The sequence below is a fragment of the Anabas testudineus genome, chromosome 14 (genome assembly GCF_900324465.2).
Source record: "Anabas testudineus chromosome 14, fAnaTes1.2, whole genome shotgun sequence".
NCBI lineage: Eukaryota > Metazoa > Chordata > Actinopteri > Anabantiformes > Anabantidae > Anabas > Anabas testudineus.
The window spans coordinates 14245093-14272986 of record NC_046623.1 but is presented as its reverse complement, the minus strand read 5'-3'; the positions used below and the strand labels follow the sequence as shown (position 1 = coordinate 14272986).

Sequence of the window (27894 nt, the reverse complement as noted above, 5' to 3'; positions counted from 1 at the left end):
TGTTTAGTTCAGTTGATGTGTAAACATGCACCGTTTTTACTGCTTCCTTCAATCTGTTGTAACTGTAAGTAGGCCATATTGCACACAGAAACAGTGTGGAAACAATAATCAGCAGTGACAGCAGCTTGCAGCTGTCACATGCTCTGTAATTCTATATGTTTGCCTAAAGTTAGTAATCCGTGCAGCTTTCCTATCTCCCTTCAGGAGCAATCACAGATGTAGACAGCACATCCACATTATGACCCAAGGTCGAGGATTTAGGATATTCCACCTTGGCTATCATCACCCACTGGGTTCAAATACAACAGATAAACCGAGCATCGTCAGTAAGTGTGAGGATTGATGAGGGCCAGCAGTGTCACCTTCAGGGGCTGGCTGGGATTTATCAAAGCAGTGCAGAGGTCAGCTCCTGCTCTATGTCTGTCTGTCCTTTAGCCTACTTGATACCGAGGCACGTTCACTAGGTCAAGGCTGACACTACAGGGTGCATGTGATTTACCCCACAGAGCAGCAACATGACTGAGCTGCTCTGCTCCTCTCTGTGAATACATGCGTGCCCAGGCTGGGACTTGGTAATCCCCCACATGAACCACCTCTCTCCCATGAGGGTTGCTGTGTTGCTGAAACCATAATGTACAGTGTGTGTGTGTTGCCTTTTACATTTAGATTGCAATGGTTTGTACACACAAGCCATTCTTATGTCACCAGGTTTTTTTTTTTTTCAAAGCACATAATCCTGCTTATATAAATGGTCTTTTTTTATTTTTTTCTCAACCCTGCATGGGATGTAGAGAGTGCATGAGAGATGAAGCAGCTGTATCTAAATAAAACAGGAAGAGTTAGTGATGCATGTTGGCGTGCAGCACTGACAGTGGTGGTACGACTTTGAGTATGCCTCCACCATGGCAAGGAGCTTCAACGCCTGTTTGCATACAGCCACGAAGACACACACACACGGTACATAAACAGTTGTGGTGATGAGTCATGCTTTATAAAAACGGCTTCATGAGGCCTGCGTTTAATTGTCCCCCGGCATCATTATGTCAATTCACTTTAACTTATCGTAAACCCAAGACTCACCTCCAGAAAGATAAAACTTAACGACCCTTTGATCTGAAATAAAGACTGAGCAGCTAATGCTGCTTCTCGAGCAGCCTCAGACTGTTGTTTGTCATTTAATCATCTACTATGTCTTATTTTTCAATCATATTGATTTCAGTAGTGCTGATATTGATCTTGCCACTATCCACAACAACCATATTACACAGTCTTTACTCAAAGGAACGCTGTATTAATGTTCACTTAACAAATTGGTTTGCTCTCACCCATAAAGCTCGAGCAATTTAATCAGGAAACCCGAGGTAAAATGAGCAGTATCTTTTCCGATCTTCCCTACAGACAATATAAAACCAATTTATTAAAAAAAAAAAAGTTTTTTTATTGACATCAGAAGCAATTTAAATTTCAACAATAAACAAGGCATTTTTTTTCTTATTTTTGCTATTACAGTGGTACATAAAGATCAGTAAAACAACTGTGATACGTCATTTGGATAACAAGTCATTTAAAATAAAAAAACGCACAGGAAGAGGGGAAAAGTAAAGAAAGAAGAAAACACTTAGATCTAACCAAGAACGTTTTTATGTGCTGTGCACCTCTAGCTAGGGTAAATACTGTAAGCCCATCCCTTTAGACTGTACCAGGCAGGATAGTGGTCTAGGAACTACCACTGGAAAAATAAGACTGGCAGAAAGACACAGACACGATACTTGTGTAGTGTTAACTATACAAAAAGGAGAAAAAAAACTGTACAGCATAAAAACAACTGATATACACAGCCTTTTTTTGTTGTTTTTCCTTTTACCCCTTGGATACTAATGTATTTTCTTTCGGTAAGTGAAGTGTGTACAAGGGGGTTAAATGCTTTATAAACAAGAAAATGACCACTATACATATATATATGTCATTTGCCATTTACTCGTCATCATCCTCATCATCGTCTTCCTCCTCCTCGTCATCATCTTCGTCGTCATCATCGTCATCATCCTTCTTCTCTGCCTTAGCAGGGGCTTTTGCTGGTGCGCCACCACCTGTTTTGCCTTTAGCGCGATACGCTGCGATGTCCTGCGAAGGATTGAAAAGATATTAAACTCACGTTGAGACTCCAACAAAGCTTAGTGTCATTAATGGAGAGAAACACAATCTTGTTACAGAAACTAATTTCTTTACCTTCTCATACTTCTCCTTCAGTTTAGCAGCCTTCTTCTCATAAGGCTGCTTGTCCTCTGAAGCGGTGCTGTTCCACATCTCGCCCAGCTTCTTGGCAACATCACCAATAGACAGGCCAGGGCTCTCGCCTTTCACCTTAGGGCGGAACTCTGAGCAAAAGATGAAGAAAGCAGATCTGGGGGCACAGATAAAAAACAATACGTATGTTAATATACATTACTTACATGTAATATACTTTCATACTGCATCTTAACAATGTGACTCAGTATCATTCTGCAGAAAAGACACTTTTTCACATGCATAATACTTGGGGGGTAATCATTAAGCTTTGACTTGCAGTACTTACGGAGGTCTCTTGGGGGCATTAGGGTCCTTGTACTTTTTCTTCTTTCCTCCCCTAACTGGAACATAGTTCATCATCTCCCTCTCATAGCGTGCCTTGTCCTGCCTGGCCAGGTCCTCAAATTTGCCCTTCTCCTTTGCAGACATTGTCTAAAAACAGAGACAATTGTACCATGTATACATAAGAAGTTATAGAGTATTTCATAATCACAATCTGAGTCTTAATGAGCATCAGTGAAAAGCGACTAGTCAATTTCCAGGATTAAACTGTAGTGTTTAAGACGTAAACTACGAGTTTGTTGCTCTTGCATCTTCTCCTACCTTCCATCGCTCAGAGCACTTCTTGGAGAACTCAGAAAAGTTAACTGAGGCATCGGGGTGCTTCTTCTTGTGCTCCTCCCGACAGGTCTGGACAAAATATGCATAGGAGGACATCTTCCCCCTCGGCTTGGTTGGATCTTTCCCCATCCTTGTGAACGTAACTAAAAAGAAGCATGTTTAATGTATTCATTAGATCTGCAAATGCATAGAAATGTAAAATAATATAAATCTTATTGTTCTGCATCCTACAATCTTTATACACATCATTTACAGAATAATAAAATAATAATAATTGATAAAATGCTGTAATATCTTTAACAGCAGCAGGTTAGAAGTGTCAATTGATCCACTATAAAATGAGCACATCCCTTATTTTTATTGACCACTAGCAGTAACAGCACAACTTTAGTGACCCGCCCTCACTTCTGTCAAACAGCACTAAGTAAAAAATAAATAAATAAATAAATGATGCGATGGGATTAAAAATGACTAAATTGCTGATGTGCAACCTGCACAGTTGCCTCCACTTTAAACTCAGTGGTTCGTGGTCACCTCCCATTATGGTGGTTTAAATATACACTGGCTAAATTCAAGGAGGAAATCACATCATAATAACTAATATATTGTCCTTATACCATTATAGTAGTAGTGTTGAAGCTGCAGAAGTGCGTCTGCGTGTTGGGACCAAAACGTAAAAAAAAAAAAACAAAAACAAAAAAAAAAACATGAGTTGTGTTTTTGCAAAAGGAAAAAAAAACCCTCAAACCTCATGTGCAATAAGAATAGGCCTTCAGGAAAACCCCTGTTTCATTCATGTACATGTTTTCATCCAACAAATAACTTTGACACAAAAAGACACAAATTACACTTAAACACGTATTTATTGCAAATATACAAGTTGAAAACTGCGCCTCGATGCGATTTAACACTCCTGTGCTATTAGTTTCTATTTCTCTTAATGCGGAAAAAAAAATCCTAAATGTTGTTAAATGTGTTTAAAACTGGCGTTATTCGCCTTTATATGCGCCCATTAAACGCTACTGTAACTCCCAAGTAGTAATGGCGCATAGGCTCTCGTTGAGGAAAAGGAGGTCAACAACGACGGCAATATTTCTTCTTCCATTTTGTGAGAATGCCTTCTTCATGAAAGAAAGTCCCCCTCAAATGTCTCCTCCCGCCTCCCAGTTCGCTTTGCAACACGACAAATATGTCCACAAAGCCGGCGATCTTGACAAAATATTTCCCCGATTGATTCCTATTGCACTAGCCGCCTTGTATAGTAATACATTGGGTCTGTGCTGTGTCTATGAGCGGGCTGTGCTACTGCCTTGGTTTCTATGAGCTCCTAATGGCCGCTCGTCTTCATCCACTAACATGGAGAATATGGCTCCTTCTCTTTGTGTCAGCGCACAGCCATTGCACTGCACGCAATGGAGGGCAGAGCGACCGCGGCGACCGCTCCACTTCGAGCCCGGATTTAAAGCCTTTAAACGCGTCGGAAAAATCCCGCAAGGGCGTCGTTGCCATCGCGAAAGGTGGAAGTTTATTTTGCCGCCGTCGCGGGCCACAGTTGCGGGTTTGTTTCGCGAGAAAACACGGTTAGAAAAAGTTGAGGCGAACTGCGCCTCCGTCGCTGGCTTCCCATTTGCCTCGCTGCCTTGTTTCCTATGCGAATACAGTCAGCCATTACAGTAAAGCGCAGATCGTGAGGCAATTTTTTCACCGTCTTCTCGGGTGTGTTGCGGCGAACAAACACAAGCCCGTGTGTATTTGAACGCGGTCTCTCTTTTTCTTGTGTTTTTAGAAATTTTCCATCATTTTTTCTAAAAGCCCGCACGCTTCCTAGCCTTCGCATGACAGGCGTTCAAGCTTTGCTATGCACTGCAATGCCAGTGGCTAGCTAACGGTGAGTCTACCATTGTCGCTTAACCGTGTTGTCCGCTAGACATTCCTGAATTTTTACGCGATAACTACCGATTGATTCGCCTCCATTTTGTAAAAACGACACGGTTATAATATTCAAAATTTTTCGTCTTTGACGAAATCGGGAATAATCGTCGAATTCAGTCAAGGTTAATATGCATTTCTTCCTTTTTACCCAGCGTCTGGTTCGCATTCCCAGGCAGAGAGTAATGTAACGTTACCTGCTTCAACGCCGGCTGTTTTTTTTTTTATATTATTATTTTTAAATCGCTCTACAAGCAGTAAAAACGTCTCACAGTCAAGCCTGGCTAACACATAAGTAGGATATTCACGAATGTTATCGCCGTCGGCATCATTACGGACACTTAAATGTTCGTGTGTGCGATACTTACCCAGGGACTATCGCTGGATGTCAATGCTCTGCAATGGCTGTGTATGAGCGAACACAGGCGATACGCAGTGTCTTCACTCCTCGGCTCGCTAACATTACTCTCGGCGGGGCTCGCACGCCATTGGCCAGCGCCCGGTCTGGCGCGCCTCTGATTGGCCCGAGGCTTTTCATTGTCCTAATAGAAGACGAGGTCCCATTGGGTGTCTTTTGTGAAACGTCACCGAAGTTTTCCGAGGCGCGTGGATACAAAAACATTTGTGCGGCGCACGCCGCAGCTGGTAGTAGTGGAGTGTAGTGTAGTGTGTTCGCCATAGTATTGAATTCACTACGTCGAGCTGCACACTGTACAGTAGGCAAGTTCAGTGAATGAGACAACGTGCAGCGCTTGCAGCCGGCGACCGAGGCGGCTGCACGATGCCGTGCCACCGCGTCAGATGGGCAGTGCTCGTCCTCATCCCGCACCTCCATGGTGCGTTTCTCCTCCTCCACACGCGTGTGAGCTTATTTGCAAGCGATGCCTTTGAAACACGCACCAAGGGAGCGACGCGTGTGCGCGCGGAGGACGCGTGAGGAGCGCTTGGCTGCGCATTTCTAAGGCATCTCTGGACGCACACGGGGATGGTTGAGTTAATTTGCAGCGTTTTGATTTGATTCTCAACACGCTGCTAAGGAAAAAGCCATCACACTAACTTAACCACACGTGTTTACTCTCTGACATTGAGTGAATATATGTCATAATCACTTTTAGCAGCCATTCATTCAGCCTATAGTTATGTTTACATATGGACACCCAGATAGCATTATATGATTTAATTAATAGTGATGCATTGTTTGGCAGGAATATTGGATCAACACTGACAAAGAAGAAAGTGCTTGCATGTTTAACATTTTCAGATTTTGAGCTCTGATTCACCTATTACCTACAAGGCTGCATAGAGATTAATTTTAGTTGGTTCAGTTACTGTATATAGAGACAATGTCATGCTAATCAACTACCAGTAAGACTTCATTCATACAATATTTATCTCAGTGTACAGCAAAGCAATTGTTTTTGTTGAAAGACATGAAACGTGTAAATTTATAAAAGTTAATGACAGCAGGTCACAGATATAGAGTCCATATTAGCATAAAAATAAAGGAACAGACATCCAATTATGCTAAATGCATTGAACAAGTATACATTGCTTCAGTTTTCTTTTTTTCTTTGATATGTAGCCTACTTGTTGCCTGTGCCTTGTACAGTAATAGACGTCATATGGGAGTAGTTGATTGAAACGTGACATAGTGATCAGCTCCAATTAAAACACAAACCCAGATCAAAGCTACTGTTCAGTTTAGAGGAAAGTTAGTGGATAGAACAGTTCATCGTTAGAAGGACAGCAATAATTAGTGTATGTCTGCATCTTGAATGAGGGATCCTTCCTCTGTTGCTCTTCCTGATGTTGCTTCCATTTTCTTCCATTAAGGGTTGTTTTAATTGAATGGTCTGAGGACAGAGGGTGCTGTAGTAAGTCCTGCTGAGGTGATTTCTGATATTGGCCTAAGTAATATGTAAATAAACCTTGATTTGAGTAAATTAGGCCAGAGCAAATTATTTTTATACAGAGAGTGATGTGTTGCAGAAGATGAAATAACAGTGATACATAATATTTTTCATTTAGCAAATATTTAAAACATTTGTGCTAAATGCAGGTCCCATAATCTATATAACTAATCTGTATGGTAGTTTCATTACAGAGGGCCTTTTCCACTCAACCCTATGCATTGTGCTGTGCAGTGATAATTCAAATTAACTTAAGCATTAATTACAATATACTTAAATAATAAAAAGACAGTAATGCAGAATCCAGTCATTTTTTTGCAACACAGTGTTGCAGCTATATTATATAAAAATTAGGCCTTTTAAAGTAGTTTCCTTTTGTTTACATCTGATGCGAAATTCACAACACTCTTACCAAATCAAGTCACATTATGTCATGCTGTTATACAGCTGAACAATTTGTCTTATTAGTGCAGTCATGAGGTGTCAAGAGGTCATGTGATTGCATTTGTTTGTCTGTTCAGTAGCAGATCTTGAAATTTCTGGTTACATAGACTTTGGTTACATGCGTATTCATGCTAATCAAAGGAACCTAATGAGTTAGTTGACCCTGTGACCTTGCTATAGCGCCACCATTGGGCAAAGAATAAAATTTACTAAATGAGTAGGCTATCATTCATTAATTATAACTCCTGATTTATAACTCATACAGGCACAAACTTGCCGTGCCTCAGTATTATCAGTATATTATTACAGAAGAACCATGCTAAAGTATGTTCCTGTTTAGATTCTAGTTTAATTTAATTTGACTTATTGATAACTGTAACCCATAGGTAAAATTGACCTGAGCTCTAGCCCTACCATTAGGCAAAATGTTAATACAGAGACAAAGCAGAAATGAGTACTAACTGTAAAAGCCCGCCTAGTTAAATTTAACTGTGATGGGTCTTTTCTCAAGATGACTTGCTTGACTCATATTGGAGGTAATGCAATTAGCTCACTTTTAAAGGCTGGTCTGTGTGTTTAAATGTGGTAGTAGGGGGTGGGGTGTTAAAATAAAGAAAATGTGCATGTTCTTTTTGATTTGCAAAATGTAGTCATGCCCACTGACGTTAATATGTTCCTAACAAAGGATTAATTGTTTTATCACGCATTTAATGAGGAAAATGGTATCTAATAAATAATTCTCTGCTCGGGAGCTAATATAGAAACAAAGAAAAAATGGCTGACACAGATTTTATTCTTATCCTTGAATTAAGAAAGGGAAGGGTGAACTGATTCTAAATGCCAATCACAACCCAGACTCAGGCCACATGTCTGCCTGTGATGCTGCCTGTCTGAGTCTCATTTTGCATTAGGAGATGCCACAGCAGAAAGCTATAGCCTGCTCATGAGGCTAGGAGGTGGCCGGTTTATGCATTCTAATGAGCGCTCCCTGGGAAAAATATGCAAATTCATTTTGTCATCAAGAGGAAAATAGAGGACAGGAGAGCAGCAGATACAGGAGGGGCTTAAGGGAGGAGGGCATGTGCAAGAGGCGGGATTGGGTTGAGGGAGATTTGTGTGTGCATGTCTGGGTGTGTATACGTGTGTGTAGTTTTGTGGGGTGGGGTGGGGTGGAAGGGTAGGTGGGGTTACAAGAGTAGGGATTGTGAAAGCTAGGCTGTATAGAAGCAGAGTGAGGGACATATGTGACCCCCAACCCATCCCCATGCAACCAACTCCACCCTTTCTACTTATTTAGTAGGTCTACAGACATAAATAAATACATAATAAATGATCAGCTTTATTTACAAAACTAGATTTAAAAAAACTTCAGGTAGAATAAAGGAGACGTTTATACATATGGACAAATTTGACTTATTATTTAAGCAATCAAATAATCTTTTTCTTCACAATTGTGAACGGTTTCTTTCTTTGTTGATTTAGCTTCTTCTTTTGTTTCATATCTGTTTCAAATGACTAATTTAAAGTCATTGTGGAGTCCTTTGTGAGATATATTGAAAATGAGAATTGCATTTGAACTGTCTGACATTATTCTTCTTGACTCTTTATATATTTGTCTTTCAGAATGTCTTTCAAATAGCATGCAAAATTTGTATTCTTATAAAAAGTATGTTTAATAGCAAGATATAATAAAGTTAAATACAATTACGCAGAAAGTATTACAAAAAAGAAGAATGCAAACAGCTAAATTAGAGCTAAAATAAACTCTATTTTATATACACGGGCAAAACTGAAGCAGTGAATACGATTTCAGTTAATTTATACAGATATATATTATTATAAATAATCTAGTTCGACTGACAATTATGATTAGATGACGTAAAGATTGAAATGAAATATGGATTGTTGCGTTTTATTATTAAGTATTAATAATAACCATTACCACGTAATTAAACGCAGCTTATCTTTTAACACGTTCATTTACTCGCATCGATAAGGACTGGTTTCATGGGCAGTGCCGTAAAATGAACAATAACCGAGCACAGGCTGCTGCAGTTCGCTTGAACGACCAGCTGGGGACCAGCGGAACCATTGTCAATGAAGAAGGGGGGGAAGACAAAGCCTGCTGCACAACCGGCGAGCGGAAAAAGAACGTTTCTCACACGAACCGCCGAAAGGGATGCACATGGATTCATTCAGCCGGCTGAGATTAACAAATACAACTCTTCACAGACGGATGTAATTGGTCAGCATCGTTATATCACTTATAATTTAAGTTTGGCTTCGGTACGTATGACATTAATTCAATAAAACAGCGAAAACGACTCGCCAGTGCCTGGAAGTCATGCTCAGCTTTATGCTAACGTGTTAGCATGCTAGCCAACAGTTTTCTAGTTTGGTCTGTGCGTGTCGGCTTAATGTAGCTGATCTTAACAGTGGGTTTGGCTGGATTCTAAATAAGACATTATGGCATCAACATGTTAGGTAGATAGTAATAAAGCATAGCGCTACGGCTCTTAGATAGTTTGTGCTGCTTAATAAAGTGCATCTAACTGCTAACGTTACCGTGTTTTACCTTTAGAGATGAAGATTAGAGAGACAGCTTTAGTGTGCCACTGTAAATTATGTAAGGCCTGTATTTACACACAATGTTTTGTTATGCAATGCAGACTTATTAGTTCTGTTTTTACAGTAAAATACACTCCTATATTTCAACATGTGTGTAATAATATAGAGCTACAGTACCTGGACTGCTGGTCACACGTGTCTTTGCGCTTGTATATGTGAACAAAAGCAGGTGTTTTAATATAATTGTCCTGATCCTTACAGTCGCAGCACTTCAAGTTGAAGTAATTTGGAACCAAAACTCAAGACAAATGTGAAGTAGAGTGGACTGTGTGACAAAAATTGTCAACCAGGATATACCTACTTTTACACTGATCATTATATGTATCATTATGTTGTTTATTAAATGGATGCAATTATTCTGTGAATCCAATCATGTAATGTAACTTGAAGTTCACTGATTTCCAACATTCCCTATGAAATGCACTACTGGTATAAATGATAAAGAAAAATATCTTTTATAGTTTCTGGTATAGTCCAATTGTCCATGGACATTGAATGCATTTCTTTGCGCATTACTTTTTTTGATTAATGTACCTTGTGTGATTTTTCTTTACAGTTCCTGATGTGAACCCTGTTGCAGTGATATGGTTATATTTTTTGAATGGCACCGGACAGCTATGGACCAGAAGTGCAGCAGTGGTTTGCCAGTGACTGGTGAAGACACTGGTTTGGGGGCTTTGGCCTCACCACTGGCAGGGTATTTGGGAAAAGTCAGTAGAGCTCATGCTTTCCTCTCACTATTGTCACCTGCGCAAAGCTGAATTGTATTTGAAAAATACTGTGACTGGGCAGTACCAATCCAAATTAAACAAAAGTAAACAAAACACAAACGGAAATCTTTTGTGGTAAAAGGCGAAAGTATTTTGGTAGGCTTGAAGCCTAGTATGACCAAAGAGTCAAATTGCTGTGTATTTTATTTTGTTATAACAGAAACTGAATGGGAAACTTGAAGAAAATGTTATTTTTCTCCTACATGTGTTTATGTAATTGGGTAAAAAAAATAATGTTTTACTGTTACGTCTTTGTTTAATATATATTTGTTAAGATACCTCTGTAAGTACTTGACACATACACCAACGGATACCTTTCATTGTAAAAAAATAAGTTGTATGTTCTTATGTCTTTGGTGTGTAGATGCTTACAGAGTAAAACGTTGTATTGTTTTATTTAAGGTCCATGAAAGAGCTGCTTCACTGGAGGATTGTCCCTGGTGTGCTTCAAAGGGCTTAAGTTATGCTTTGCGCTCTTACCGTATCAATCTCCAGGAGTCGATCACCCTCTGCACAAACCCACAGGTACATCCCCCGTACTGCTCTCTCACAGTCAAACATATTTGGCTAAGTGACCATTTTCATGTTTTTATTTGATTTATTTCGTGCTAATTGTCCTGTTAACCTTTCCATATCCATTTCCACATAGTGCCTCTTCCCCCTGGTCAGCCGATCCTTGGAAGATATTCTGTCTAGCTTGAATCCTGTAGAGTCCACTACTGGGAACAAAAGAAAAAAATCCTTGGCACTGGAAACAGAAGAGTTGATAAATCACTCACCAAAACGCCTGCGATCAAGTGAACCTGACAGTTCAGGGGCACAAAGTGTTGATGACACACCTGTCTGCCAGGCTCAGCAATGTGCTGTAAACACTGTCCGTAATGGCCACCATGTAACACCTAAGACAGATGGTGAAAAGGTAAATGGATACCACCTGGATTTTGCTTGTCCAGCTGCAGGGACAACAGAATGGGAATCATTACAAGAAGTGGATGCTGCAGAACCAGAGAATACTGCTTGTACAGAAGATTTTTCTCCTACACACTTGGCTTCTGCTGGACACCTGCAGAGCTCATCAAAAGGCTTGCTGACCTCTGATGTGAATCAGCCTGAATTTGCTTCTCATTGTGGTGCAATTGGAGTGTTAGAGGTACAGGATGACTCCAGCCAAGTGAAGAGTCATGCTGGGGTGCTGAACAGACCGACAGACAGCATTCTGACCCTCAATCTCACTGACTTCGCAAATAAGGATGTTTATTCAGATGAAATCAATACTTCATTGCCTCCACTCACTGAGCAGACAGCACGGACAGAGACCAAAGATTTGTCGTGTATCTTATTATCAGAGTCAGATGAGCTTGTATCTGTCCCAGATCAGTTTTTCTGGAGAAACAGCGACAACTTGTGTTGGCTGGATTCACTGCTCACTGCTTTGGTAAACTGTAAGAGCTTGAGAAAGTCTAAACCTAAAGATGAGCCTCAGCAGTCATCAGTCTGGCAGATGATGAAAGAATATGAAGACATCTGTGCAGCCATACAGGCCCATCAACAGACTGGCACAGGTAAAAAATAAAATCAGCGATGGTATTTTTATGTCTGTAATGTACAGAAAGTAATGTGTTTAATAGCTTAAAAATATTAATGTCACTAGAGGGCCGAGCCACTTATAGTTTCTGTATAGTTCTCAGGTGGTAACTGGAGTTTGTAAATTGTTTAGTTTCAAGGTACCAAGGCTTTAATATATCAGTCTCTGAGATTTCTTTCAATTTAATGGATGTGCATGGGACATATCTGCTGTCAAAATCCCTGAAATATCATATTTGGAAAAATAGCAATTTGATTTACCTCCATTGTTTTGGCTTGGTGGCAGATGTTTGAGAGGTAGCTAAATCAAATCCTGGGAACATTCAAATGTAATACTCCACAGTCCTAGATACCAGAAGGGTTAACTGACAAAATATTGGTTTGTTTTAAAGCTTTTTATAATTTGGGTCAGTTGAGCCCATAATTTTGACACTAATTGAAAATATTTTGGCATCTGTCTGACTGTAGTCCAGCCATCAATGGAAATGTGCAGATTCCATTGTCTAAAAGCATTTTAAGTTAATTTACTAGTGAATGTTTTTAATTCTTGTACTATAATTCAATGCTGTCTGTGCAGTTTACTTATGCAGAGCTGTTTCTTTCTAGATGGCATCACAAGGGTGCCAAATCATGTGCTGCAAAAGGCCAATGCAGACCTACAGGATCTCAGGATGTCAGTATTCAAGCTACTGCAGCCCAAGCTGCATTGCAAACTGGGTAAGCTCTGTCACTCAAGACCTAACATGTAGAACTCCATATGACAAATTAGAAATTGTATTGAATTGGATCCATTAATGTACAAGCATGGCACCTTAACCATATATACAAACACTGTATTTGCACGTTCATGCCAAAACATGAACTGTAAGATGTTTGGTGTTGGTGTTTGGAGATGACATTAGAAATGAATGGCTTGTAAATTTAGAAATGCATTCTGAGTGGATATTTATCATACCTGAGGTTTAATTGCACTGCGTACATTTCCTAGTCAAAAATACATTTTAATTACATGCAACGAAAAAAGGCAAGAGAACAAATCTTTGAGTGCCATTCTTGTCTGACTTTCCCTCAGCTTGGTATTGAGAGTATGCAAAACAGCAAGAGCTCTAATTTCAGTTTCCATTTGTCCCCACATTATAATTCATTCATTAAACAACAAAAAGGTTAATATTGGAATCAGACATTGGTCCACTGAGGTTCTTGTTTTCGCAGTTCCATGAATATTTACCTTTGTGTTTGAAGCAGAAAAAGCAGGAACAGAGAATCGTGCACAGCTGGAGAAAAGTTGATAGATATAAAGAAATGAATAACTAAATATAATTAAAATATTTCTTTGGATATTATTTCTGAGGCCACCAGCACTGATGGGAAACCAGTGTAAAATCAGAAACGATACGAAAACTGTGCCAAGCTACTGTGAGCAGGGAAGGGATGTCTTAGCAAATGCTTTTCAAACTGAACACCACAATGCTCCCATGGCCCCTCAAGCTTTCTGTTCATGAATATTAGATTTCATAGAGCCTAATATCACTTTTTGCCAAACGGATTACAGAGACTAAAATAAATGTATAAATAAATATTCCGCATTATTTTGGCAAGTTGCTCCTTCAAAATGTAATCACTTACTTAGGTTATACACAGCCTAAAATGCTCTGTGCAAGATTTTCTTTCTGCTTTAGTGTGTCATGCTTTATGTATTTGCCATCTTACTTGCACAAAGTTAATCTTGCAGTAGTCATTATTGTCCGATAAACAGAAAGTGACAGGTCTGAACATGCAAACCTTGGATTTTGCTCAGCTTGTTGCAACCAAAGCTCTATAATATATGAAAGTAGGTAAACTTGCTTGCTTTTCAGTCTTTGTATAGTGAAAGCACAGCAGGATCATGACAGAGAAAACAATCCAGACACTGTTAAAAATACAGCTGAAGAGAGAGACACATGATCCCTAAAATCTTCATTCTTTGAAATGGCCTGCATAGGGATGGTGTAACCGCAGCTTCTGTTCATGCTTGTTCCTGTGATGATACTCAGACCACTGCATGTTTGTGTTTTTCAGGTAAGAGGGAAACTCCGGTGTTTGCCATGCCGCTTCTGCTAAAGCTGGATTCTTGGGTGGAGCCACTCTTCCAGTCTACCTTTCACTGGGAGTTCAAGTGCAGCGAATGCAAAACTACAACGAAAGAAAGGTTGGTGCTGAATTGCATATTTTACTACATATCTTACCCTATTGACCAGTTTAAAAACAAATACATTGTGACTGTGCAGCAGCAGTTGAATGAGGTTTTTTTTCGGGTTTGTTAATAGTGCCAGTGTCAGTGATCTCTAGTAATGGCTTAAAAATCTCAATTGTGGTTAATATTGACACAATCTCCAGTAGGTGGATCTGGAACATGTATGTAGACAGCGTTTCTTTATTTTTTACCTTTTCTAATATAAATCTTCTCTTGAGAGTAATAAAACTAAATACAGCATCTGAAGCCTTTGGAGGAACCTGCATTAATTTGTCATGAGTGACATCGACCTTCTTAGCTTCAGCTGGTGACATTATCTTGAAGATGCTTCATAAACCCTAGGGGAGTTAAATCTCTTTTTAAGGATGAGAAGATGTCCAGGCCCTGAGGCCGTGTGGGTTCTCACACTACCTTCAGCAGGAAGCATGAACTGGGCTCCAGGGAGTCAGTAAAAGTAGGGGAGGAACTGTTCTGAAACCATGACCGAAACTGTGACACCTTGAAAATCTGCCATCTGTTATATGAAAGCGCTAAGAGCCCAACAGCGGTGAACAGTGATTAAAAAAAGCAAGTAATGAACCAAACCGTGGTTTTGGAAAGTCATTACATTACTAAAATGAAACGGAACTTGACCAACCTTAGTTTCAACAGAATGTCTTCTTAGTGAAATTGTGATCAAGGCACTCTTCTGCAAACTTGATGCGCTCAGTAATGTTTTTCTGTGGTGTCCTGCTATGGACACGATGCACCGTGATTTGCTTATGAAATATGTTGCTTTAAACCCTTACCTCTTACAGTGAGCTTCCTTTTTACCTCCTTGATCATTCTGTGTTCTGCCTTTGGGGGTCACCTTAGCTGAGAGCTGACTTCTAGGCAGCACCCAGTGTACGTTTACTGTTATCCATTCTAGCTTTATTCAAATTCTTGATCATGAGTCTTCTTTTTTAAATTAGTGAAATTAGATTTGGTTCTGTCGTGAGTCACATGCTTTTTGACATAGACTGTGAATGTTTGGTATATTCACTACAAACAAGAACAATACACTGTGTATTTTATTAGTTAAAATATTGTTTGCTTACAACTGTAACTTGGATAAAGATCAAATTCATTCTCTGCAAGCTGGCCAGGCCCTGATGCATCAAAGCAGGCCCAAATCATGATGTTTCCTCCACCATATTTTACAATTGGGATGATGTTTTCATGATGATATGCAGTGACATTTTTATGCCAGATGTAGTAATGTGTGTTCTTTCCAAATCGCTGTGGAGTGTCAATGTGCTCTTTGGCAAACTTCATGCGTGCAGCAATGTTCTTTTTAGTAAGCGGCATCTTCCTTCATGGTGTCCTGCCATAGACACCCTGTTTGTTCAATGTTTTACTCGCTGTAGACTGATGAACACGGATGTTAGCCAGTTCCAATAATGCCTTTAAATCTTTGGCTGTCACTCTGTGTTGTTTCGTTAACTCATTGATGAGCCTTTGTTGTGCTCCTGGGGTCATTTTGTCTGGCCGCCCACTTCTTGGTAGAGTAGCCACAGTCCCAAAGTGTCTCCATTTGTAGATTGTTTGCCTAAATGTAAACTGGTGAATTTCGAAAGTGTTTGACATCACTTTGTAACCCTTTCCAGTTTATGTAAATCCACTAAAACCAAATCTTTCTGTTAGTTGCAGTTTGAGTTGGACTTCAGTCAGGATTAATTTTAAAAATGAGGAGGCATCACTTTATAATGACCTCTTGCTTCATCCAACCCCTCTGCTACTTTGCACACTTTTGTCCTGCACATGAACCTTTGTAAAAAGCTGATCCGAAACCCACATTGTAAGAAAAACAAAATTATTCTTAATGTTTTGTCCTCTTAGAAAAGGTAATCTTTTTGTGTATCTGTGTAAATCCTAAATATGTTTCGTGCTGAAATTTACAGGGTCATGAAAACTCTTCCCACGTTCACAAAGATTATTCCTGAGTGGCGACCACTTCATGCAGTTCATTTGGCCACATGCAATGTGTGCCGCAAAAAGAAACAGAGGAGGACTATGATCCTGGAGCGGTAAGAATTGAATTCTTCCTGTGGTTTTCAGTTTTAAAATTTAAAATTTATAATAACAAATCTTTTGCGAAAACTGAACTTTTAGTAATACACAGGTTTATTATTGATTGAGATGTATTTGGAGTATCAACTGGACAGTGATCCAAACCCGACCTGAAAATGGCAGGACAGGGTGAAAATTCCTACATAAATAAATAAAATAAAGATTCTTAGTTGGCTACAAAAAGTGTTTACAAGCTGTAATGTCTGCCAAACGGGGGGAAGGAATTACTGACTTAGAAGGGAGTCCAAGTTTTTTGTACATGTCACAGCTATTGTTTAATTTTTAAACAAAAATTAACAGTGCATTAACATTTGAAGAAAGGCTTATTTTTAATGTTGGTTTGCTGCAGGGGTTGTATTTACTTGTCATTGGAAAAAATCAACACATAATGTAACTTGACCAGAGGTGGCCCAAGTTTTGCACACAACTGTACTGTAGGAAAATGATTACACTGTAGTTGTTGACGCACAGGGGGGGTAAATTGATTACTGTGTCAACAAAGGTTGTTCTTTTTAACACACAGTATTAGCTATTGTGAAATAATTATATAGAGGTAAAATAGTTACTTGTGTAGCCACAGTCTCCAGATTATGCAAAACATAATTAGGTGTTGGAGTTGAAAAATAAAAACATTCATTTCCAGCCCAAAAGAAATCTACAGGGCAGCAGGATAACAAAAACGCTCTCCCCTGGATACATTAAAGAAATGTAAATTGTCTAAAAAGTTAGATATTTATTGTTGAATGTCAGTGTATACCATTTTACAGTAAATACAACCTCTAATAATAAAACATGCAAATAGTAATGCATAGTTCAGCTTGTACTCGTAATAAGCTTCATAGAAACGGTTACTTTTTCATACATTTAACCAGATTTTTACTTTTGTATTTGTTTAGAGTACCTCCAGTGTTTGTGCTGCACTTTGTTGAGGGGCTTCCTGACGATGACGTCAGAATCTACACATTCAGCTTCAAAGGGAAACGCTACTCAGTCACCACGGTCATACAGTACAACCATCAGCTCAAGCATTTTGTCACTTGGACTCGTAATTCTGATGGTAGGTACTTTAACACTGGTTCTGTTATATGACTCATAAACAACTCATAATAAAATATAGTTATTAGGATAAAGTGCCATTGTCTGTTTAGCAAGAGTCAAATAAAAATCTGTTTAATGAATAAATTAATGGCATTTAGTCCCGATAAGATGCTGTTTGTGACACAGGCGAATGAAGTCCAATGTCAGAATTTGCTTATTTGTATTTCTCTTGCTACATTTATACTTGATGTGAAACCACTAACACATGAGCTCACACTTGAGTCACATATTTTTAGGTTAATATTTTTATTCCTCCACAATGTAGTTTGCCAACAGCACATTCTGCTGGACAGTTCATGTAATGTTAAACTTTGGAAGGCTCATGTCGTTGGTACAGAATTTAATTATGGCTTGTTAGCTATGAGTTATATATATATATATATTAATGTTTGTTTTTTTTTTCCGTAACCATGTTCTTGTTTTTACAGGCTCATGGTTGGAATATGATGACTTAAAACATCCAGACTGTAAGACCCATCAGAAACTACCAGTCCCTGCCCAGGAAATGCATGTTGTCTTCTGGGAGATGGAGGATGATAAATACCCCCCTGCTTGTTCTCCATCAAGCACATGTACAGACCCCCCCCAATCTCAAAATGAGATAAACCCCAGTCTAACTGAGAACGCCCTAATAGATGAACTTCTGGCTTGCACTCCAGATCAATCTGTTGTCACGTCTCACAATGACACTGACATTGTCTGTGCATTCTCAGTGTCAGAAGGCAACAGCGTGGACACAACAATTACAGCTGGCGTTGATACATCGATAGGCTCCACAACATTGCTCGACGCCTTTGAGGGCCTCAGCCATAATGATATAGTTACGCTCACACTAGTGGAATTAAAAGCTGATTCAGAAACACAGCCTTTAAAAGACGGCAGGGAAACTCAGGATTTGATTCTCAAAAACACGGAAATGCTCGACTCAACACCAGATAGCTCTTCCGCTTTAATGGGTAATGAAATGTCTCAGAGCTCAGACGTTGAGCTTGCCGCCGCCTCCAACTCATCTGACAATCAAAATTCGGATGGCTCGTCTAGTGATCCAACATTTGTGCCTTGTGGCAGGAGAGGACGAGGTAGAGGCAACGCCAAAGGCAAAACTGTTGGCAAACAAAAGAATAAAAAGGCGGCCTCTGCAAAAGCAGCTCCGCAGATTTCACCACCTGCAGCGTCTGAGCCCTCCAACGTAATCTTTAAGAAACCAATACGCGGCACTATGCAGCACAGCACGCCACCTGTTGACACAACACAGCAAACATCTTCTGTATCTTCAACTGAAACCTTGTCTCTGTCCACCAGTCAGGTTAATCCCACCAAGCCAATACCACTAGATCAGAACGCGCGCTGGTCCTTCCTGCTTAGCAAACACCCAGTAACCCATGTTCGCAAGTCCATTGCCGAAGTCCCTCCCAGCCATACGCCCACCTTGGCCATGCAAGTGAAGCCCTCTCCTCCTTCTCACTCTACCCCCAACCCCGTGAGGAGACAGCAGACTCCTGGGATTCCCTTCCCTAAACCACAGCTCAGGACTGAGGGGAGTGTGGGTCTACCGCTGAAAGCTGCAGAAATGTACGGTGCATTCGGTGCAAAGAGCTCAAGCACGCAGAGTCAGCTCACATCGCCTGCGCCTCTCAGCGGCAGTGCAACTTTTCTCCACCAGAAATCGCTAATGAAAACAACAGTGCTGTCTGGTACATCCCTACCAGCACGTGAGGCAAAGGGGCTCTCTGAAATCTCCTCCTTGAAGAAAGCGAGCAGCCAGTCCTCAAAGGTTCCTCCAGGTGTCAGCAAGACTGAAGCCCTGAGGCACAAACTGATAAAGAAACTAAAGGCAAAGAAGAAGGCGCTCGCCAAGCTGAATCAGCTGTTGGGTGATATCGGGGAAACCAGCCGACCGGACAGCACTGACCTCCGTTCTCCTCACACCGTTACCTCCAGTACTTATGATGGCTCTGCCTGTGAAGACTTCCTCTCAGACCTGCTCTCGCCAGCAACCACAGCCAGCAACCTGTCACCAGACAGCTCCGGCGTCCTAGACAAACTCACCAGCACCCAAGATCCAGTCGACCAGTTGGACTGTAGCATTAATGCTGCTGGTATGTTGTCGCAAACGGACACTTGTATGGCCGGGTTGAGCCCTGAAAACTTCCTGGATGAGTTTCTCTCACAGGCTATTGCTGAAAGACCATCAGAGATAGAAACTGAGGCTCTCAGTGCACTTGAAATTTTCATGTAGGCTTTGTCTACGAGGATAAAACATTATAACACTGACTCAATTTACATGTTAAACAATCTTCCCCTCATTTGTCAGTAGCTATAGATTAGATTTTTTATTCTAAATTAAGTTGTAAATACTCAAGTTTCAGTTGAGGTTCACAGCCAACGAATCCCTTTTGAACTCTTTAATGTTTTCAGTTATTGTCTCCTGTATCTGACACTACAGGCATCTACATATGTAAAACAAAACAACTTGAAGGCGAAGTCCTCAGTTGATATTTCTACTGTCCTATGTTAAAGTAGTAAGAGAATATCTGGTTTGTACATCACAGTTAAAATATTTGAAGCGATAAGAAGAAACTAGATTCTTAAATAATCATGTTGTATTTAAATGTTTTGGCTACTCTGTTTAAATTCCCCACAAAACAAAGTCTGATAAGGGATTTAAAATAATTCACATTAGTGGCAAATAAAGATGTAGTCTGCAAATAAAGATGTAGTCTGCAGATTGTGAAATCAATCATCGCTGTTCATTTATGTTGGAGATGAAACCACATCATGAAGTTACTTTAATGCACTTTAAAGGTTTATACTGTTTGTAACATGTTTACAGATAAATTGGTTTGGTTTGTTATGTTGATAAATTGTTTATCTAATGAAACCTTTTTTGTATGTCATTTAATAAATTCTTTAGATGAATCTGGATTATTCTTATGAAATTAAACTACATGAAAATGATTGTTCACCTCAACCAACTTCTCACATACATACCTATCTTTTTATATTTTAAATCAACCTGACATTGGTTTCCATAATTGGGTATTACCTTTCCATAAAAGAAAAATCATCATTTATGATTAAAGCGGTGGTGCAGCTAAGTTAAAAACCTTCATATTAAATTGATAATGTGGTGTGAACTATCAGGATTACAGCTGGAAAGAACAAAGTAATAAGAAAATCACTTCTCCACATTTCCTGTGTTGTTCCTGTAATATAGCAGGTGTAAAATCATAAAAGACTGTCTTAATAGGACAAACTGAATTTATTTAGTTCAAAGCTGTTTTTTATATCTTATTAATGTGGCAAACACATATTTACTTTGTTATTTTAACAAGATCATTTCAGAGTTAATTATGCCATTAATATCTCTCCTCTTATGTATTACTGCATCACTGCACCTGTGGTTCAATGATCCAGTATCTGTTAACATTCAATTACAACCACTTGAATTTTATAGTCTATTTACAGTAAGTGATGTCGCCTATTTAGTGATATACCGGAAATACCATCTGTCATTGACCTGGATTCATACTTTATTTATCTTCAGGTGTCACATAACAAAGTGCTCATCTTAGTGTTGATCTCAATAATGTGTATTTCCTCTGCAGGGAGCGCTCATCACATCATTTCTCTCTCACCTGCGCTTCTATTAAACATACTTAATAATAATATTAATAATAATATTAATAATAATAATAATAATAAATGTATTGGTGTGTGTTTCGGTATGTAAATGCACCCGTACGTGCAGGAGCAGATTGTGCTCTTTAATATACTTTGATATATTATATATAACCTAATGAACAGCCCACCACTTCCTCATAAACAGTTCATACACACACATGTACAAGCTGCTTTGCGCGTTTCGATTGGATCAAGATGAACCGATGATCAGATGTTCACTCCTTCAGACGAGCTGGAGATGAGTCAGTTGAATCAAATAATTTCTCAGATCGGGTTTAAATTAATGTTGGGGGGTCAAAAAGACTCGTTCCCATACCGGGAGTCGAACCCGGGCCGCCTGGGTGAAAACCAGGAATCCTAACCGCTAGACCATATGGGACTGGTGAGAGACCCGGTGTCATCAGTGTTTTTAATATGTACTGATGTAGCTGTATTTAGATGCCAAAGCTGGATTAACACCTGTAAATAAACACCTGTAAATAGATTCAGAACAGACACATCGATCCGTTCCTGTCTCCATCGTCCAAAATTACAGCAATAAACAGCATGATCCATGATTAGAACTGAATAATATGATGGGTCAGCGACTTTAATGGGGTTCATCAGATCATTTTCTCTGTTGTTTCTCTGTTTTATTTAATTTCCTGTCAGTCGAAAAGGAAAACACAGAGAGGAAGCTGCATTACCGTCTAAAGGCACATGCAGGTGCTGTTTGACTGCAGGTACGACACAGGACAATATCCCAATCGGTGGGACAGCTGATAAACAGCTTTACTGTACATACTAATTAGTTTTAATTGCTTTTTCACATTAGTGGGGTGAGCACATTTATCACAGACCTGTAAGGTGGGGATAGCTGTATCACCTCTTTAAATTTTTGCACTCTACCCACAAATTTATTCTATTTTTAAATCTTACCTGTGAGTTTATAATTCAAGCAAGTAGAAACTCAGAAGTAGATGTTACAACAGGTGCAACATACATTATAATACATAATATACATCTTTGTTGACCTGTAAAGATTTCACATTACATGGTGCAACCATATGTGACAAGATATTTCTTAATCCCCGAGGTTAATTAGGATGCAGCAGTTTGTTGTTGTCATGTCAAGACCCTTTAAAAGCTATTATAGCAGTACAGTTCATGGATAGTAACAACTTGGTGTTCTTTGCAATTGCTCTTAATTTTGTTTTGTTCATTGCCCATCCTGACATATAAATAATATTAAAATATTATGCATTAGCCATGCATTAGTCCTGATGGCTTCCCAGAAGTGCTCTAGAAACCCCCTCAACGCTGCAAAGCTAAAATTTACATGTTAGTAGACTAACATGTAAATTGACAAACACGATAGCCGTCAGTATGTCCATGCAATGTGGCAGGCATCACATAAACACAGACAGAGGAAGTAGCAGGCAACTTGTGTGCACTCCTCTGTTTTAAGTCACGGCATAATTTACATAACGAGGAAACCACAAACAAGTGTGTATGTAGGATGGAGGTGTGATGGGACTGCCTGATGTCACAATGAGGTAGATCAGGTTTATGCTCTGCTGCTCTGACTGTAAACACACATTTCTGGACGTGAAAGAGAAGCTCTGTCTCCCTCAGACTCACTCCACCTGCTCCCACAGCTCGCACAGTGATCATGGACTCCAGCAAAGTGGTGGAAAACATCTACCTCCTGGTCATCGTCACCCTCATCAGCGTGCTACAGAACGGTGAGAACAAGCAGAACAAGCCACAAGTTACAGTTACATCAGCTGTAGTTTTTAAAAACTCTGGGTGAGTTGGTTTTGATTTATCTGTGTCTGTGTTTGAAGTGTTCTTTGCCCAGAAGGTAGAGAGGGAATGCAAGAGTCATAAAACCAACACGTCTGCTTTTGAACGAGTGTCTTGTGCCAAGTAAGTGTTTCTTTCTTTGGTCTAATCAAACATCAGCGCTGGTAAATACAACTTTGCATTATATCGGTTGCACACTATAAATTTTCCATTTGGATTTACATTCCTCCCAAATTTGACTTCCACTGAGAGGTAATGCTCATTTGCGTGGATACCTGATGGGAGGGAGGGCGAACAGAGCTCATTTGAATGGCTGCTGGGAAAACAACAACAGCCATTAGTAAACTTTTGTTTATTCAGCTTCTTGGTTCATCATTTGGACATCATGTTAAAGCTGAAAGAGTGAAAACTGTTTATGCATTTGCAGCCTGTGGATATTTGATAAGTGCTGAAAGAATCACCCCAAGACCATGCATTTATCAGGAAGTCTGAAAAATCTAACAAATGTATAAGGAGAAAAATAAAATGCTGCTCACAATGCATCACTCAGATTTACTCCAATAACTGTGCTAGAAATTCAAACTGAATATTTGTAACTGCTCATCTTCTTACATTAAGCAACAGTTTACTTCCTTTTTAAAAAAAGGAAATATCTCAGCCACTTCCTGACTCGTTAGTAAAGTCAGAATTTTGTAAAAAGGACAAATGTTAGCATCTAAAATGTGATGAAATGTTTAGTGACAGTTTAAAAATGAGCCATCTTTTCTGAATTTATCAGAGTTATATGTTCAGGGAGCAGTAAAGTTTTGACACCTTATAATTAAATAACTTGAGCTGCAACCGATGATAATTTTAATTGTCAGTTCCCCTTGTGCTTCCTTGAAGTCCCAGTTAAGCAAATATTCTTCTCAACCAGTGAATATTTTCTGGCCAACTGTGCTAATTACTGTTCTTGTTTTTGTTTCTTCCAGTCGTAACTGCATGGATGTGTATCCCACCTTCCTGGCAGTGATGTGGTGCGCTGGTGTGTGTCTCAGTCAAGGTAACCATTGATCAGTTAGTTTAAAAGATTCAAAGACAGCCATTCAGGACATGTTTTTGCTTTGTAGATTTGGTTTTTGTGTAGATTACTTAGATATTACCGGAAGAAAGCCGGATGAGCATTACAGATTTCAGGTACTCATTGATCTGGCTCACAGCTTTCGACTCTGTTCGTCCCATCGGCGCTCGTTGAAGGGCCACATCCAGAAAACCATTTCTTCATGTGTGATTTCCTCATAAAAATTGTTGAGACAGAAAAGGCATTTCCCAAAGTGTGGGTGTTGCAGTTCGCAGCTACAGAACAAAATGTGACACTGAGCCCGTCACAGTTTCCTGACTGTCCAAAGTGGGAAAGTCCATCATAAACAATGCTTCTAGTTATAGTCAGTCGCCATGTAGCCTACATGTTTACCCTCTAACTAGTGCTCAGTCAACTTTTAGTGACTCCTGTGGAGAGTTTTGTTGTCACTGACGTCCAATAATGTGTTATGTCTTTATTGATTAGTTGATGTATTGATTAGTCGCCTGAAAGAACATTAATTATGAGAATTGATAAATAATACAGTTAATTATTTAAGATGAAGGAACTGTTATAGTTAATGTTCTACTTTGGTGGTGAAAAGTTCTGCCTAATGTGTTATTAATCAAATTATATCAGACCAACTGATAAGAGGTTAACCACAGTTAGCCCACGCAGAGCTACACCACAGAACTACTGTACTTACTACTCTTACTTACTCTTTCTGTTTCATGAGCTGTTTCTCTTTATTGTTAGTATCTAGTATTGATCTCAATAAATATTTACCAAATAGGTTAATTCAGTACTTTACTGTGTTATTATTTGTTATTGTTAATTAATTTTTTGTTATTCACATTGATTGTTTGAGTTTACTTTGGCAGTAATTAGACAGTACTATGGACAGCTCAGGGTTATAGCTAGGTACACAGGTATAGGACCAACATGCAAAAGTATATGAACAATGGACTCTTTGCCTGCTTACACTACACTTCCCACAATGCACCAGAATGGAATTTTTTATTTTGAGGTTTGCTTTGGGTTTAATTAGATTTTGTTGATAAATGGCCCCAGCGCCTATTACATAAACTAAACTACACATCAGTAATATGAGACAAATAGCCTCCATCAATAGAACTGTGACTCCCACACAGGATGTGTGGGTCAGATTTCCTAATAACAGAAGCACTTTATTCTCGATTATATCACACTAATTATTTTACCTTTTGCTCTGTGTTTGAAGCTCCTGCTGCCTTTGCTGGGATCATCTACCTTCTAGTCAGACAGAAGTACTTCATTGGATACTTGGGACAAACCTCTCAAAGGTAAATGATTCACTAGGGATCAACGCAGTGTGTGTGTGTGTGTGTGTGTGTGTGTTTAGAGGACGGTCTAATAAATGTTTTGCTTCTCTGTAGCACCCCTGGCTACCTGTTTGGAAAACGTATCCTGTTCTTCCTGTCCCTCATGTGCACCGTGGGCATCTTCAACTACCTGCTGACGCGCTACTATGGCAGCGACTATAAGGAATACGTAGAAACCATCACCAGCGCTGCATCTGCTCTTCTCCTCCTGCCTTAGTCCAGTGTGCCTCACACAAACCCAACAACACATTCACACATTCATCTGTTAACAAATGAAAACAACCGAATTGAAAAACACAATTTATTGTATTTGAGTTTGGTGTAAAAAACAATTTAACAAAATAAAACTGGCCATAAAGAAAATTCTGCTTATTGGTCCAAAAGTCTGCAAACACTTGACATCAATAACCTGTCACACAACAGCTGTACATTGTCCATTGTCATTTCAAAATGTCCTCATCAGTCCCAGTCAGTAGTTTCACCCACTGAACGTAAGAAATATCTGCAAGCTTTTTGCTTATCGTTTGCTTATGCAAGACTTCCAAGAGATAGTCTGGTCCGGCACCTGGCAGGTTGGTTTTACAACCATTCACCTGTCGATAAAGACGCTTGCTTTTTCTTTGTCTTCTCCAGAAAGCAGACCCAGACTGCACCGAAAACTCAGCAGCTGAACTTGGTTTTTGTCTCAGCTCCTCGTTCACTGCAGGGTCATGTCAGTCGCAACTTTAGTGGGAAGAAACAGAAGCAAAGAGACAAGTTGGACGAGTGCTGGTGCATAAATGTAGGTTGTTGTATATTAAGAAGAATTGGAGACAGTTACGTTAAATTGTCTTTTGCTGAAACCAAACCAGTGCGGGAAGTCGAAGAGGGCATCAGAGCAATATTTCAGGGTGAAGAGGGCGTGTATCCGGACGCTTCTGACTTTCACCTCCTTGTTGGTTATGATGTTTCCCACGCAGCTCATCAGTGCTTCACTCAAGTCAATCTGAAAGGTCATTAAACACCTGAACAGAAGCTCCTGGAATAAACTGAATAACACATACACACGAAGACTAGTCCAGCTTACATCCACCCTGTAGCTCTCCCCAGCAACAGAAGAGATGGTCCAGTCCAGACCTTTTTCCAGCTGCCACTTGATGAGGGCGTCGTTGCCATCGATGGAGACCACGTACTGCTTCAGCACTGAAACAGGAGTGAGGGAACCAGGACAGAAGAATGAAAAACAGGAGCGTTTGTAGGGAAACATGTCGTCATGCGTAAATACCCTAACGCCAAACAGCTTGTCACTCCACCCATTGCAAACATGTTGAAGTTTGGCAGTCTGCATGAGTCAGCCAGGCCACCAAACTGCAAGACTGACCTAACAGCCCGCAGCTGTAAAGCAACACACTGGTTTCACAGGAATGAGGCCCAGGTCTCTTACACAACGTACTCATTTCAGTGCTAAGTTACCTCTGGCTTTTCTGGCTGACTTGTTTCCTTCGCAGGCAGACATCAGCAGATAGATGTTCTTGGACAGCAGACTCTTTCTCATCCTGGAGTACTCCCACAGATTGTGCATTTTAACTTTCCTGATGTGGAAATCAAGTCTGGACGTGAGTTTGTGTGGGTACAACTACACCCAAATACATACATACACTATATTTATGTTATTCACCTTCCCATCGAGTTGTGGAAAACGACTTTCCCTCTGCAGAGGTCCAAGTCATCGATGAGCACCAGGCTTGTCTCCGGGTCGCTGCGGACTCGGTAACCCGAGCCAAGGCTGTCCACGGAGAAACCAGGTGGAGGTGTCCTCAGAAAGTCCTCCACCTCTGTTAGTGTCACCCTGCTGTGAGACGCGTCCGTCCTCGTCATGATGGGACGCGGTTTATTATTACTGCCCCGAAGTCTGCAGCTTTAATAACCAACCACTGTCAAGGTGGAGACATTCACATGACAAGACTTCCGGTCTGCTGCACCCAAAATAAATCTCCATGCAGGGAGCGCTTCACTGTAGCTGTCAGGGCTGAAATATATGAAAACTAATATGTGCAAGTCATTTTATGTTGCATAAAATATTACTTTTATAATTGTATTCAGTTGGTTGATTAACAGAAAACTTAGTGACTGTAAATTACTGAACAAGACGGTAAGACTACATGTTTCTGCAGGTTCTGTAGATATTGTAAGAGGCATTTTCTCTAAAACTTACTGAGCAACTGGTGATTTAATTGAGAAATAGAACAGATATGTCAACTGTTTTATTTCTACAACGCAGGAAAGCAAAATAAAAAGGTAAAGATAATGGAAAATTACATAATTAAAACAGCAGCCTATACATTAAAAATACAACTAGATTTAAATTAGATACATATATTTTTTAGATATTTTTTATAAAATCTATAAAAACCAATTTTAGGACAAT

General features: G+C 39.8%; 4 protein-coding genes and 1 non-coding gene across 8 annotated transcripts; 2 read left to right on the top strand and 3 right to left on the bottom strand.

Annotated features, from left to right (window-relative positions):
• Nucleotides 1–1508: 1508 nt before the first annotated feature.
• hmgb1a (high mobility group box 1a) lies at nt 1509–5315 on the bottom strand. Its single transcript, XM_026370668.1, has 5 exons — nt 5208–5315; nt 2893–3053; nt 2576–2721; nt 2230–2404; nt 1509–2124 (listed from the first exon to the last, which is right to left on the bottom strand). Exons 2-5 carry the CDS (start codon nt 3037–3039, stop codon nt 1975–1977), a joined length of 618 nt encoding a protein of 205 aa, XP_026226453.1. The 5' UTR covers nt 3040–3053; nt 5208–5315; the 3' UTR covers nt 1509–1974.
• A 4016-nt stretch (nt 5316–9331) lies between these two features.
• On the top strand, nt 9332–20487 carry uspl1 (ubiquitin specific peptidase like 1). 2 transcript variants are annotated; one of them, XM_026370665.1, is made up of 9 exons: nt 9332–9479; nt 10378–10531; nt 10994–11116; nt 11241–12153; nt 12782–12892; nt 14234–14363; nt 16331–16456; nt 17396–17556; nt 18026–20487. In XM_026370665.1, the coding sequence occupies exons 2-9, from the start codon at nt 10406–10408 to the stop codon at nt 19834–19836; spliced, it is 3501 nt and encodes a 1166-aa protein (XP_026226450.1). In that variant the 5' UTR covers nt 9332–9479; nt 10378–10405; the 3' UTR covers nt 19837–20487. The 2 variants fall into 2 exon arrangements, with proteins under 2 accessions (XP_026226450.1, XP_026226451.1); XM_026370666.1 differs by having other exon boundaries at nt 9341–9438.
• Nucleotides 20488–21588: 1101 nt separating this feature from the next.
• trnae-uuc lies at nt 21589–21660 on the bottom strand. The gene has a single exon. It is a non-coding gene; the product is annotated as a tRNA-Glu (tRNA).
• Nucleotides 21661–22751: 1091 nt separating this feature from the next.
• On the top strand, nt 22752–25737 carry alox5ap (arachidonate 5-lipoxygenase-activating protein). Its single transcript, XM_026372934.1, has 5 exons — nt 22752–23005; nt 23108–23189; nt 24038–24108; nt 25367–25448; nt 25542–25737. The coding sequence occupies exons 1-5, from the start codon at nt 22933–22935 to the stop codon at nt 25702–25704; spliced, it is 471 nt and encodes a 156-aa protein (XP_026228719.1). The 5' UTR covers nt 22752–22932; the 3' UTR covers nt 25705–25737.
• A 37-nt stretch (nt 25738–25774) lies between these two features.
• Nucleotides 25775–27836, bottom strand: LOC113170717 (mesenteric estrogen-dependent adipogenesis protein). 3 transcript variants are annotated; one of them, XM_026372931.1, is made up of 4 exons: nt 27145–27832; nt 26940–27058; nt 26308–26669; nt 25775–26210 (listed from the first exon to the last, which is right to left on the bottom strand). In XM_026372931.1, exons 1-4 carry the CDS (start codon nt 27342–27344, stop codon nt 26196–26198), a joined length of 696 nt encoding a protein of 231 aa, XP_026228716.1. In that variant the 5' UTR covers nt 27345–27832; the 3' UTR covers nt 25775–26195. The 3 variants fall into 3 exon arrangements, with proteins under 3 accessions (XP_026228716.1, XP_026228717.1, XP_026228715.1); XM_026372932.1 differs by having other exon boundaries at nt 25775–26472; nt 26554–26669; nt 27145–27831; XM_026372930.1 differs by having other exon boundaries at nt 25775–26669; nt 27145–27836.
• Between the last annotated feature and the right edge of the window lie 58 nt (nt 27837–27894).